At 55.3% G+C, this 13914-nt stretch overlaps 1 protein-coding gene across 1 annotated transcript; it reads right to left on the bottom strand.

Moving 5' to 3' along the window:
- Nucleotides 1-507: 507 nt before the first annotated feature.
- LOC122365872 (NFIL3 like protein-like) lies at nucleotides 508-10145 on the bottom strand. The gene is made up of 2 exons (XM_043337462.1): nucleotides 9985-10145; nucleotides 508-2305 (listed from the first exon to the last, which is right to left on the bottom strand). Exon 2 carries the CDS (start codon nucleotides 2289-2291, stop codon nucleotides 1083-1085), a length of 1209 nt encoding a protein of 402 aa, XP_043193397.1. The 5' UTR covers nucleotides 2292-2305; nucleotides 9985-10145; the 3' UTR covers nucleotides 508-1082.
- Between the last annotated feature and the right edge of the window lie 3769 nt (nucleotides 10146-13914).

The raw sequence follows: 13914 nt of genomic DNA, 5'->3' as shown, positions 1-13914 counted from the left end.
GGCAAGGCCGCATGCCATCAAACGTAACACCGCACATAATAGGGCATTTGTAGAGCAAAACACCGCACATAATAGGGTATCTGTGGAGCAAAACACCGTACGTCATAGGGCATTTGTAGGTATTTGTCGGTCCCGTAGCTCAGTTGGTTAGAGCGTTGGACTCCGCGTGGTGAGAGCACGCGTTCCCGGTTATGACAGTCCGGGTTCGAAGCGCGACGGGCGCTCGACATTTATGGGCCTCCTGACAGGTATGGTTGCGGTTGGTGGCAGGCCGTAGCCAGGCGAAGTCAGCGAGGGGACCGGCCGTGCGCGGCTTTGTGCGCACGTTAAACTTTGGACTCCAAATTCTGCCATAGAATCGGAATTGCGCGATCGGAGGGTAGAGGGCAGGGTCATCGCAACAAGCTTCGCTTAGCGGTGGCTCTGTCCTTGTGAATCCTTCCCATCAAAAGGTTCGGACTAAATTTATAATAAAAAAAAAAATTTGTAGGGCGAACACGGATCATCTTAGTGTATTTGAACTTGTCAAGATAAATGAGCTGCAAACGGGTCACGGGCGCGACTTGGAGCACACGGAACCAGAGACCCGGCCGGCGACACGTATCAACACGAGTTTCAGTGACACCACTTCAAAGCCTCGCTCGCAGGTGGGCTGAATACCTCTAGACAGCGATGAGATGCAGCTTTAAACCGGACGCCTCCTCGACGCCCCCTCTTAGCCTGCCGCTAGCGCACTGGCAGGGCGCTGGGTCTGCGCGGCGCGCCGACCCCCCATTTATCCCTACTGGTGCGACTGGTCGTCATACGACAGCCGGTAGATTGCAGTCTGGCCGTAGTCTGGCAGTCTGACCAGGGTCTGGCAGTCTGGCCGTGGCCGGTAGCAGGCTCCGTTTACGGCCAGGAATGTGAGAGTCCCCGGCAGAGTTCCCCGCTGGGAACAGCGGATACGGCGGCAGTTGAACTCCAGCACAGCGCCGGCCTGGTTTGTACGCAGCCCCGTCCTGTCAGCTGCCCTGCGAGAGCGACCGTCCCCGCTCGCGAGCCCCTGTGCACGGCTGCCGACCGCCAGCCGAGCGCGCGCCTCAGGCCTCCGGCTGCATGGGCGGCGAGCCGGCGTCCCGGTGGTTCAGCAGACACTTGAGCGTGGCTACCTCCTTGGCCAGCCGCTCCAGCTCGCAGCGGATCTGGCCGCTGGCCTGCGGCGGCGGAGAGGAGGACGCGTCGCTGCCGGCGCGCAGCCGCTTGCGGGCGGGCTCGTCGGCGCCGTCGCAGGAGGCCGAGCGGTCCGAGAGGCCCGAGTCGCGCTCGTCGCCCGACGAGGCCGCCTCTGAGCCGGCAGAGTCGTGCGGCTCCTCCTTGAGCGCGGCGGTGAGTCCCAGCAGGCCGGCGGCGGCCGCCTCCCGGTCGCAGAGCAGCGTCTTGTGGCGCAGTTTGAGCGGCAGCACGCCGCCCTCCGTGGAGTGCATCGGGCGCGGCTCGATCGCCGAGCGGCTCAGGTTGGTCGCCTCCAGCGGCGCCGGCGGCGGCGGCGGCGTCTGCTGGTGCTCCGGCTCGGCCGAGCGCGGCCGGGAGTAGTCGCACACCACCGGCTCCGGCTCTCGCAGCTCGCGCATCGACTGCTGACGGAACAGCAGCGACGGCGCCGGCGCCGGCGGCGACGCTGGCGCCGACGACGGCGGCGGTGGCGGCGGCGGCGGCGCGGCGCCGCCCATGAACGGCCCGGGCCCGGGGGCGGGGCCGCCGCCGCCGGCCGGCAGCGGCATCATGTGCTGTCCGCTGAGCGGCTTGTGTCGCTTGGTGAAGCTGAGCACCTGATCCATGGCCGGCAGCTGCGACAGCACCTGCTCGTGGTTGATGAGGTTCTCCCCGACGATGCCGAACTTGTCGCGGATGGCGGCCAGCTGGGCGCGCATCAGGTGGTTCTCCTTGGTGAGCTCGAACACGCGCGACTCCAGCACCATGTCGGTGAGCCGGCGCTTCTCGCGGCTCCGCTTGGCTGCCTCGTTGTTGCGCCGCCGCCGGTCCCAGTAGCTCTCGTCCTTCTTGTTGTCGGGGATGAACTCGCGCTGTTTGCGCTGGCTGAACATGTCGCACTGCAGCGAGGCGGGCAGCTCCAGCGGCGACACCGGGTACGCGTCCGAAGCGGCCGACACGGGCGCCCCTTGGCTCGGTCGGCCGCCGTTCACAGCGCCGCCAGGCGGCGGGTAGTTGAAGTAGCCCGGCGAGACGGCGCCGAACCGCGACTTCAGCCCGGCCAGCTGCACCGAGCTGAGCAGAGTCTCAGCCACCATGATGCGTGGATCACCTGCCGAAGGAGAGAGAACACCGTCAGCATCACATCAGAGCCACCCAACAGCCACTGCGCAGTCACACGAACGATAAAAATGGCACACTGGCGGTCAAGAATATTGCCGTGATGCAAACTCGATTCAGTTCAAACCGGAGAGAGCGCGATGAATGACAGAACCAGCGCTTTCTGCGCGTCTGGCTCTGGGGCAACGTCTCTTAGACCTCGCGGTAGAATGATGATCTAGTGCAAACGAAAAACGGTCAGTGATGACGTCAATGCTGGCTGCGGGGCGCCGAAAGACGTCACTGCCTCTGCAGGGACGGACGTGCAGCCCGTCACCGAACGAACGACGGGACGACGCCCGGGGCTGGGGGCTGATGCAATTGAACAGGGCCCCTCTCTGTCCTATGGGGGGTCACACAAGGGCATGTGACCACGGCGGCTCTATTTACGGCTGGTACGGCTCTATTACGGCTGGTAGAACTGGTAAGTTCTCCAGTGGTGCACCAGTTTAGGTTTCGGACAGATTTGGCTGCTGGAATAATGTGTTCAGGGTAATCCATTGCAGGCTCGGGGTCACGCTGCAGTGACCGGGTTGTGCACCATCTGATCCCGCAGTGTCAGCTCGCGGCAGTCCGTGCCGAGTCTGAGCCACTTCACGGCCACCGCCATTCTAAGCTGTTCCGCCGGCTGCGCTGGGCTGGCTGTGCCACATAGCGACTGGCCGGTGTCGCCGACCCACAGAGTGTCAGCCGGCACTGTCGGCGCGGCGTGACAATTAGCGGCGGTGCCACTAACCCGGTTAGGTGTTTTCACTCCGTCTGATGGAAGTGCACGTAACTCAGCCCGTATGCGACAGCCGAGGGCAACTCTGCACTATCACGGATCACAGCTATATCGGAACGGGACAATGGAAATAACGTTTATGGTTTGATAAACAAGGTGCTGAAAAGAATAGACAATTTGGTGCTACTGTCTTGGTCTGAATTGATATCACTTGCAAGATATAATTGCACTATTACAGGGAAGGCGGTCTCACCGTTCGATAATCACAGCGAGTTATCACTCACTCCAAACTCGCTAACGTTACAAACTCACTGTTGCAGTCTGATATTCTTTCCTTATGACTAGGCATGTGCTTAGATACTGATTACATCATCACAAGTCTGCGCCTGTGTGCAATACATCTAGACGGCTTATCTCGAATGACTGAGAGATTAGACGTGTGGGCGTGCTTTACCGGCCCAGGAAATTATATATCGTGCGCAAACAATATCCCCCACCTCGGAAATGACTGATAACTATCTCGACACCGTTACTGGCGAAACTTCCCAAGATTGTGAGCCTCGCGCCTTCGGTAGGCTGACGCCACTCTGTAATGATTCAGGCCTTGACTCAGGTGGTTCAGGTATTGACTCAGACGGTTCGGGCGCTGATTCAGCTCCGATTCAGCGCCATTATGCCCGCACAGAGTCGCTCGCGTCTGGCCGTGACCAGAAACCACCGGAATGTGGCCGCGCCGGCGCGATGTGTTGCGCGTCAGTTACGCCTCAGTGCGGCGCACCACGCCTCAGCTCCAGCGGCCGGTCCGGCCCCCGCCCTGGGGCACAATGAGGACACCTCGTCCTCAGAGTACGGGCCAACACGGCACGGCACGGCACGGCACGGCACGGCACACGGCACGGCACGGGGATTCGCTGTGAGGAAGGTCATGCCAGCTGGAGATCGTTGGATGCACACGGGCTGTTATTAGCCAGGATTATTAGTGTGAGGCCTTGCAGGGCTATCATCGGACCGGCTATGCTAAACACAAGGCCATTTGCCACGTGACTTGCAGGGAAGAGCGGTGTGGCTCGGGGGGAGGTTTGTAACCAGATGCCGCGACCTAGGAGGCCGCACCGCCAGGGAAGGCGGCACATATCCCATACGTCGACATTAGCTGCATGCAGGGTTGTGCTCGACTCAAAACATTTGCCGACTCGACTCATCATTCAACTTCAGAATGCCCTGACTCAACTCTGACTCAAACAAGGAGCTGATTTTTCCCTTGACTCGACTCATGACTCAAGCGGCTCAATGAAAATATGAGTTGACTCAAACTTGACTCAAATTTTTTGTTGAGTCAAGTATGTTGACTCAAAATTGACTCAGATAAAAAAGTTGTTGAGTGGGGGGGGGGGTGAAAAAATCCGACAGCAGGGCCAGGCCTAAGTTGTTAAGCGGGGGAGAATGAAAAACTTATGCTATATATTGTTTCTAGAAAGTTTAGTCAGCTGACTCATGTTCCTAAATGTTTTTGACTCAACTCAATGTCAAAAGTTATTTTACTGACTCAACTCTGACTCAACTCAACACCTTAATATTTTTGTCCGACTCAACTCTGACTCAACTCAACAGCTTAACATTTTATCCGACTCGACTCAAATCTGACTCATTTGAGTCAGAGTTGAGTCAAATTTCTGACTCGACTCATGAGTCAAGCACAACTCTGGCTGCATGGCCAGCAAGGTTAACCAGTGGCTCAATTCTGCGGTAAAACAGCTAACGCCAAGTCACGTCATATACCCCACTAAGCTGGAAAGTGGACACTTCTTTCCCCTGAGCGCTGCCTCTCTGTCCCGTCCCCTGAACGGCTGCCCCGCAGTCTGCCCCCACCGTGCCCCGGCCCGGTGCGAAGTTCGCCGGGCGGCCCCACGAGCCGGTTGCATCAGAAATAGCTGGCTGCTCGCGGGGCCGCGGGCCTGACGTAACCGTTCCGCGGCCTTGAGCTGCCCGCTCAGCGGCTGCAGCTCGGCCTCTGCAGCGCTGCAAGGGCTGCAAGGGCTGCACCGCGGCGCGGAAGTTTGGCCGACGGCCCGCATATAGCCCGGCGCCCGGTTCAAACTGGGTGTCTGCAGGTGCAATATTGATTTTTGTAGACGGCGTGAGCCGCGATTTGGGTCGGGAGTTGTTGCAGGGCTATGGTCGAGCTGAAATTGAGCGGGGATCGGTATGGGAGCTGAGACTGAGGACAGCTGTGGACGGGGAAGTCTGATAGACAGTGAGCTGGTTCTCCAATCATTGGAAGTGCTGAGAAACTACCATTGAACGGAGATCAGGCCAAACGGGTGCGCTATTGGCGGAAGAAGTTTGTTTGATGAATGACATGAAGGTTTGTAAATGAGAACAAGGCCGTCTATCCGTATTTGAGGTCACATCATGTACGGGGTACACCGCTTCTCAAAGCGAGGTTAACCAGATGGTATAGCCGGCATTCCTGGAACGGATTGCCCTCGGCTTATAAACCAACATTTCTAAGAGGACTATTCTCAAGCAAAGATGTTATCCGGCTCTTCCCTGTCGCAACCAGCTTAGGCTGTTGCAGTAACACCGACTGGCGAAGGCCGCGGCACAGAATACAGCCGTTCAGCTGAGCCGTCTGCCCGTGGGCCCCACCGGGGCTCAGGCTGGTAATCCGCCCGCCGAGCCAATCAGCGGGGCATTGCCAAACAAACACTGGACGCGCCCCTGCCTCCTCCGCCGCCTCCACAGCCGGCCGCCCGCGCCGCCCGTTGCAACACCATGTTGCAATTTCCTCAGTTGCCGGCGCAGTTGCACGTGCCCGGCGCGGCCGTCGGCTGCGCGCCTCGTGAACCCGAGCAGTCGGCCCGTCGGTGGGCCGTCGCGTGCCGCCGGCTCACGTGACGCCGCTGCCGAGGCTATTGATTGCCTCCGCCATTGCGTAACTGCAGTCTGGCACCGGACGGGCTATATTGAGCAGCCGCACTGCGCGGCGCCCAGCCCGGGCGGGGGCGCTGCGACGCAGTCAACTCCTTGAAACGGCTCCGTCTGAGCTGAGAGCGACACCCCTGTGGTGCAATGCCGGCAATGTGATTCCATCGCGCGCCAACACCTTCCGGTTGCAGAGTGGCGCCGGAGGGGAGGAGCCCGTCCTCCCTCTCTCTATCCCCCTGCAGCCCATCAGTGCCCGGTCACTGTTTGTCAGCCCAGAGCAGCGTACTCGTCTGCTCAGGTCACGTGCACCCAGGACAAAAAGCGATAGCGCTCGGCCGGGCGCAGAAAACGACAGTCGGCTGCGACACGTGAGAATGGCACGTCACGTGACCTTGGCACGTGACCCGTGTTCGTCCAGTGAATCTGGCACGTGACCGCGCCCGGCTACCGAGCGGAACGCCCTGCGGTCACAGAGGTCAGCGGCGCAGCTCCGACAAACACCCGGCGGGTCACGGGGCCGTTCGGCGGAGACCCGGCCGGCCGGCAGCACTTCCCGAAATGAGGCCGGTGGGCGGCCGGCCGAGGGGGGGGGAGGGTGCTGGGTTAGTCATTGGCTGATTCAGCCAGCGGCGTGCCTTCCATGCTGTGATGCAACCAGCGCCCTCTGCCAGCGGCGTTGGCAGCCGTTGGGGTCTGGCGCGGGCGCCGGGCCACGCCCCCCCCCCCCCGGGCCATGGGAGGCCGCCGGGGGTGTCTCGGACTGACCGGAACTCTCTGTTGATCAACACCCTCCACCTCGAGTGGGGCCGAGCGGACGGGACAGCCGGACAGCGCTTGACCGGGGCCTTATCGAGCCCGCCACACTCTGTCATGGGTTTTGTTTGAGAAGCGGTTGAGGCCACTCAGCTGTGTTGTATTTCAGTGGTATAATAGCATCGGCTAAAGTGGACCACCACTTTCCTGCGAACCCCCTCGCCGCAACGTAGCCCAGCTCGGTGGAAAGCTCGACCAGCTGTCTGGCCTCATCCGCCGAGTCTGGGGCACTTTCCCGGCGGGGTGTTTGGACGCGACCGGCGCGCAGGGCGGCCAGTGGGACGAGCGCGCCGCCGCCGCGGACAAGTGGGCCGGCGAAACGCCGCGCACCGCGCCGCGTTCGTCGCGCTCCGCGGCGCGCCAGGGACGTTGACCGGACGCGTTACGCAATGAGCCAGCGGCCGCGGACGGGCGGCCACTCGTCCCAAACGTGCAGAATCGGACGGGTTTGCACCGGCCGCCGCGCTGCAGGCAGTTGCAGGGGCCGCTTTCTCCCGCAGTGCGCCAAAAATAGCCGTGCGCCGGATTTAGGTAACGCGTGCCGATCGCTAACGTCACAAGCCCGAATAAGTGGACAGACAGAATGTGCAATGGAACCTGAACGATTGCAACATCGATTAGCCGCCGCCGACAGTTAGGCAGTTCTTTGAATAAAAAGTGTTAACAAAGCATAAGGCGAACAAGCCTGCATGTCGCTTTGTGTAATCAAGGATAACTTCATCAAGTGATATATTCCAGTAGAGAACTGCGAAGCCGTTTTAAACAGTAGTTCGGGTAGAAACACTCAGCTAAGAATAACTGAAGGACATGTGTGTTAACAAAACTGGCTCAACAGCCGAAACGAGAGAAGAAACAAAGATGTCAAACAGCCGAGAAACCGCTGTTTACATAAGGGACAAGCCACTACGGGGACTACTGCGGACCATTCCAGTCGTGGAGGTGGTTTGCAGCCACCCCCATCCTCGTCGGAGCATCCTCAGCCCGAGTCCCTGCGCCATCACTCTCCCTTCTCCATGTGGGGTCACGGCGCAGCGTTACTCGAGTGATTCAGCGTCCCCGGTTTGCACGTTGCGTCAGCGTTCACCGTTTGAAAATAGACAGTCGAACTGGCCTGAAGGCAGCGGCCGGCGGGGAGGGGGGGGAGTGGCGGACAAGGAGAGGTCACTGAGGAAGTGAGAGGGGTGGCAGGGCGGTGAGTGGAGGGGTCACAAGGACGTGAGAGGCAGGAGGAGAGGTGGGGAGGACAGCTGGACTGGACTGGACTGTAATCGCCACGCCCCGCGTGGATTGTCCATGAAGGTAATACAATACAATACAATACAATACAGCTCAGCAGCGGGGACAGGGGACTCGTGAGAAGAGGTCGAGAGGGGAGGGGACTCTTTCAGTGGCGCTCTGCGGTCGCTGGAATACTGTGTCGGAATGGTAGGTGTCAGAACATCTGATGGGTCTGCCCGCCGTTCACCCGTCGCGAACTCAGCTCTCCCCTTCACCGCCCGTTTGACCGGGTCCTAGACAGAGCCCGCCTGAGCGCCGGATGACGTCAGAAACTTGCATAAGCGACCGGCGGGCAATCGCACTTGATCCGACCGTTGCATCAGGCCCCTCCCGAACGGCTGCGGTCGCCGCCGCGTCCCGCTGCACCCAGCGACGTCCTTTTCGTCAGCAGTGACCACAGTCGACATGTCGGTCCTGACCGACCAGCCGACCGGCCGACCAGCTCGGTACGTAACCGGCTCGGTAACCGCCCAGCAACCGGCCGTGGGTCATGGAGCGAGGCCAGTGGCTCGTTACGGCGATCGCCCAACTTTCTGGAAAGTCTCCTCCGATGGCTACCGATGACTAATCCGATAACTCATCGGAGTTCCGTCGATAGCTGATTCCATGCAGCTCTCCCAATGACCCGCTCGATTCGGCGGCGGCCCGGAGACTCCCCGAACGACTGGTCGTGAACCCCAGACGGGGCCCGGCTGCCCGGCAACAGCAGTCGGGAGCGACGGAAATACGACGGAGGACCCTTCAGTCGTCGGCAGCGATCATAAGAAGCTCCAAACGATATGGCGGCTTCCCCAATATCGTCCCAACAAAGAACTCTGGGACATTGAGCTGCAGTTGACCTGGAAACGGCCCTGGTCGTTCTTGTGGAAGTCAAATCACTCATCATGACATTGACGAGAGCGTCTCGCTTCCCCATCACCAAATCATTCAGACGAGCACGTTCTGCGCGAGCGGGATATCACCAGAATATTGACGTGCATAACCTGCATTAATTTCACAATAAAGTGGCATTGCCTCCAGCTACTACGTCCTTGGTTCCTACGTCTCTTATCTTTGATCAACGTTTATATTGTTGTAATAAGCTTTAATTAGAGCAAGTCAACACTTGTAGTTGCTACGGCCTACGAGCTTGCATGAATACTACAATGGCGTTTGGCAACTGGAATTCAATAGCAAAAGTAGACACCTTTTGTCGCAACTAGAACTAAAAACGGATAGTAGCAGTTTCCGCCCATTGACGTGTTTGACGTGTACGAAAGAGGGTGAAGTAAATACCCATGGCGTGCGGCCAAAGCGTGACTAGGCCTTTTCGGCCAATGTCGATGGCAAAACTTATCTGATAACAGCCGTGTACCAAACTCACATTCAGGAGCGCTGCCTTATGGCGAGTATTGTTTAGGTGGCGACAAGTAACGAAAAGTTCGTAAAATATAGCGAATATAAATTCCTTTGTGTAGATGTGTGAAGCGACCCATTTAACGAAACAGTTTAATAAATCTATGGTCAGATAAGCCAGTTTTGTTTCACATAATTGCTTGTTGACGCCTGGAGGCCATCAGAAAGGTAAATACTCTGAGCACAAACATTTGAGGAAAATGCGACTTATCTCCTGTGTTACTTTTGTGTTACTCAAAATCTCATAGTCAATCTCATATCTCAATTGAAATCTTATGTTGTCCGATCAATGACCGTAGCGTTCAGGGGAGTCAGTACGAAAATGACCCCACCAGCCGGCCTCCAGTGGATCCCGGATCCCCGGCATCCCGGTCCGCCAGCTCCCGCACGAGTTGGGTGGTCACATGTGCCGCCGGCGCCTCTCCATCGATCCCGACAGAACCGGCGACGGACCGGCTCACCCCGCCCGTCCTCCCTCGCTGCTCGGTCCTCACCTGTGTCCTCGTCTCCCTCTGCTCTCTCCACGGCTCGTCTCCACTCAGTCAGCCTCTCTCTCTGTATCTCTGTCTGCGGCGCGCGGGGCGCTCGGCACGGCTCGCTCTGTGTTCTCGTGCGCGGGGTGCGGCGCGTGACCCTCTCACCGACCGGCAGAACACGACTGCCGCCCGCCCGAGCCGCTCACGTTTCCCGGCCGGCAGCCGACGAGGTGACGTCACATCGGGTGACGTCACCGTACCGAGTTACGTCACCGGGAGGCACCGCGAGGTCAACGTGATCATGGTTGAGAGGATGGATGGGAGAGGACAGAGGAAGTCACCGGTCGAATGGTATATCGCTCCGGTGTCAGGGCCCGTCGGCGATTACAGGGACGGATTGCCGATCGCCGGTCACCCGCGTTCAATGGGCCGGCCACCGGCAGATCGATAGGTGACCGAGCATTGGAGGACACTTGTATGCGGCTGCCGTGACACAGTTATTCAGGTTACGAAATATGTTCGGCCACCTAGAGGAATGGCCGGCCAGTTCAGGTGGGTGATGGCATCGCATTCAGCTTTTGACAACAACGGTAAAGGAGCACTGGTGCTGTATACGTACACCATGCAAAGGAGTGTTTTTATAAGGGTAGTGAGATGACGGAACGAAGAGCTACGTTTGGAGACAGATGGATTTTTGCTTGCTCGTTACCTCTGGTAACAGTCCTTGCCAACCTTTGTGCATTATTGTACCGACATAATTAAATGTAGGTGAACTATGTACGAGTATGGACGATGTATGTATTTTATATAAAATGTAAATAAATCTATGTATGATTATACCAAATCCTGACAACTTATATATTCACCTCAAGAACCGTGACTTGCGTTTTTTTTTCTTCAAATAATTAGTTACGATAAGATACAATTGTAAGCCAATGCGAATGTTCCAAGTAACCAATAATCATGGTATTGGTTTAGCCGTGGTATTTGCAAGGCACATGCTTGCAAATGCACACCATCTCGTATATGAAAACTATATGCATCATTTACACTAATACAAAGTATCTACACTGGCTTATCGACGTGAAATGCGGCGTGAGAGAATAACTTTGAGTTGATGACGATCAATCGACTTATTCCTTATACGAGTTATTGCGCATATATGCAATGGCCATCGAAGTCGTGCGTTCGGTAGGTATACACGGCCTTGGCACTTGACGGTCTCATTTTTGGGTACATGGTCACCAAGTTTGGCTAGCTGGTAACGGTGTGGCGAGGAAAATGCGTAGAGCTGCAACACATCGACACTATAACTGTATTTATAATCCCTCTAATTACTCGACAACTGCACGGAATTGCTGTAACGTTATGGCAGCGCAATTACGGCACTGAAAAGGTCATCCCTTCACATCCCTCTACGAACATGTATGCCAGGATTGCTTATACAAATAAAGTTGCTCTTATAGAAAGGTCATTACATGTCGTCCCGCTCGCTCTCACATGCTCAGAGAACAAATGAATATCTTAGGTACCGTACCAAACTGGTTTATTCAGAGCCTACGCAAACAAAACAAAGGCTGCAAAAAACTGCAGCTTCTAAGGACTTGGATAGCGCACTCCTTCGACGCTTTGGCTGAAGATCACTGACAAAATTCGGACAGGGGGAAGCAGAGATGCAGAGCCGTGGAAATTTCAGACGGCTCCGGCTCCGGCTCCGGCTCCGGAGAAAAAATCGGCTCCGGCTCCGGCTCCGGCTTTAGGCAAAATATGCCGGCTCCGTCTCCAGCTCCAGCGCTGGCTCTGCACCCCTGGGGGGAAGTATCCTTCCTTTTGGACAGAGTTTATGTAGGATTCCTGTGTGTCCGAAAAAGGTTGATATTTTTCGTTGAGATTCGTTTGTATAACAGTGAGGTTAGTATCAGGTGACATACCAATTAGGGTAACCAGCCAAAAGGCAGTCCATGCACGGTTGGAACCTCATAACATGTTTTGTTAAACCGTTTTATAATTCGTGGTGCTTAGGCACTTACTCGTTTTTTTTTTCTTTTGTTGCCCAATAAATAACGCATACACATTTTGAAGGTTGATCAATAAATGGTCAGTGCATTAGCAACAACTGAGATAAAATCCGACGCTTATATAAGAAAACGACAAAAATGAGTGAAAATATGAAAACTTGAAGCTATCATCAGCATCCACCATAATGACAGAAGTATATAGTACTTCCTTCTGAAGCAGGACCGGAGCCCGTTAATGGAGTTGCTGAGCAGGTTTTTGTTCGAGTCTGGAGTTTCCCGAATCTTCGCGTTATATAAGGGCTTAATTTACACGGACCAGCGGAACAAATCACCCTGACCTTTATTATGCACGACTCTATTGGGGTCGGGAAACGGCGCATCGTGAAAAGGAACTTAAACGCGGTGCCAAATCGCCAGCAAATTGACTTTTATTTCGTTGCCGGCGATTACATAAGAACGAACATGGAGATTATTAGCGCGTTTTACTTGCACCGTGCGATGTACCCAATGCACTGTGAGACTTGTGAATCCATGGTTAGCATCGTGGATTGTGAAATAATCCTTTGAGCATAAAAGTAGGGCGATACATGGTCTTGCGCTTTCTTCTCGAAAAACTGTACGAACTCTAAGGTTATCTGACATTACACTTATATTACTTGTTATGTAACTGCGCTATTCCTAGTCACCCAACGAGACATCTTTTTGAATTCGGGTTTTGCAGAACCTGTACTGCTCAAGAGCGGTTGCATAACCTGCCCGATTGCAAAATGGGTCGTCCAATATCCCTGAGTACACGGTTGGCGTTTCAACACTTGGGGGCGTAAAATATATCGGTACTCGTACATACTACAATGTTGAGCAGAGTAATATATTTATTTAATGATTCAGTTGAAAAATGCATGAAAACGATTTAGTCGTGCCCAAGCAAAAAGTCTTTTTATCGTTTTCATTTTCTTCTTGGCGAATCTTACATGGTGACTTATAATAAAGGCAGTACATGTATCGCTTACCTTTAACCATTTGATGTTTCCAAATGCACTACTCCATGGAACTAAACACCCATTTCACTGACACATATTCCATCATTTTCATCATGTTTTGTTGCAATAACGAACTTTAACTTACATTTTACATTTCAATCAAAGATTGTTTACAGCTCCATGGTAGGTATGCATTAAAAGCGACACGTAGCGCAGAAGCTTTAGCCTTATGATTATAGTCATAGTAAGTAGGGAAGCATCAGTCATCGCAAGCTTGTTGCACAGCGCTTTTAATGTTTGTGAGGGTCGTGAAAACACTGAGCCAGGAGAGTGCTCCCTATGCATAGATCTTACTTTGCACTTCTTCATTTAGATGTTAAAATAAGTCATGTGTGACTCACTTTAGCGATTCAAGTGTAAGAGAATAAGGTCTGGTGTTGGTGGAGCAAACTGATGGTTTTGTGAAGAAAAAGCTGACCTTTTTGTCTCATCTCGTTTCACGTGTTATAAAGAGACCACGCGAATAGGCCATGACTTTTGTGTTTGTTTGGACCGGCATCACGGAGGCGCTAGGCGGCGCGGTGGTTTATTCATAGAAAATATCTGACTATAGGGTGGCACGGGCCACATCCATTCCTAGCAGCCAGCGACAAACACCCTCTACAAGCAGGGACGTGCCAAGAATGTACAACCAGCCCCTGAACCGGAGTAGTCCGGTTTTGTGTCAACTTTATATGGAAGGGAAGCTCTTCACGCGAGTCTTCCGTGTGGCGAAGGGTACGTTTCGAGTTCAGCATGGACACGTTTCGGGGCTGCACCACCAAATGTGCGTGGCATGAACACACTGCGACCATGCGACCGGCCTAGTGAGTGATCATAGTCGCGTTATACAGCACCCAGCACGTTACCCCTGAGCGGACATCGGTCCCAGCCGTGAGCTCCAGCAGATG

The sequence above is a fragment of the Amphibalanus amphitrite genome, unplaced genomic scaffold (assembly GCF_019059575.1).
Source record: "Amphibalanus amphitrite isolate SeventyFive unplaced genomic scaffold, NRLGWU_Aamphi_draft 000769F_arrow, whole genome shotgun sequence".
In the NCBI taxonomy this organism is placed as follows: Eukaryota; Metazoa; Arthropoda; class Thecostraca; order Balanomorpha; family Balanidae; genus Amphibalanus; species Amphibalanus amphitrite.
Note: the sequence above shows the minus strand (reverse complement) of the source record. Positions and strands in the feature narration are given on the sequence as shown.

Bases quoted from the DNA above. Each gene is read 5' to 3' on its own strand.
- LOC122365872 (XM_043337462.1), bottom strand. From the start codon at position 2,291: ATGGTGGCTGAGACTCTGCTCAGCTCGGTGCAGCTGGCCGGGCTGAAG.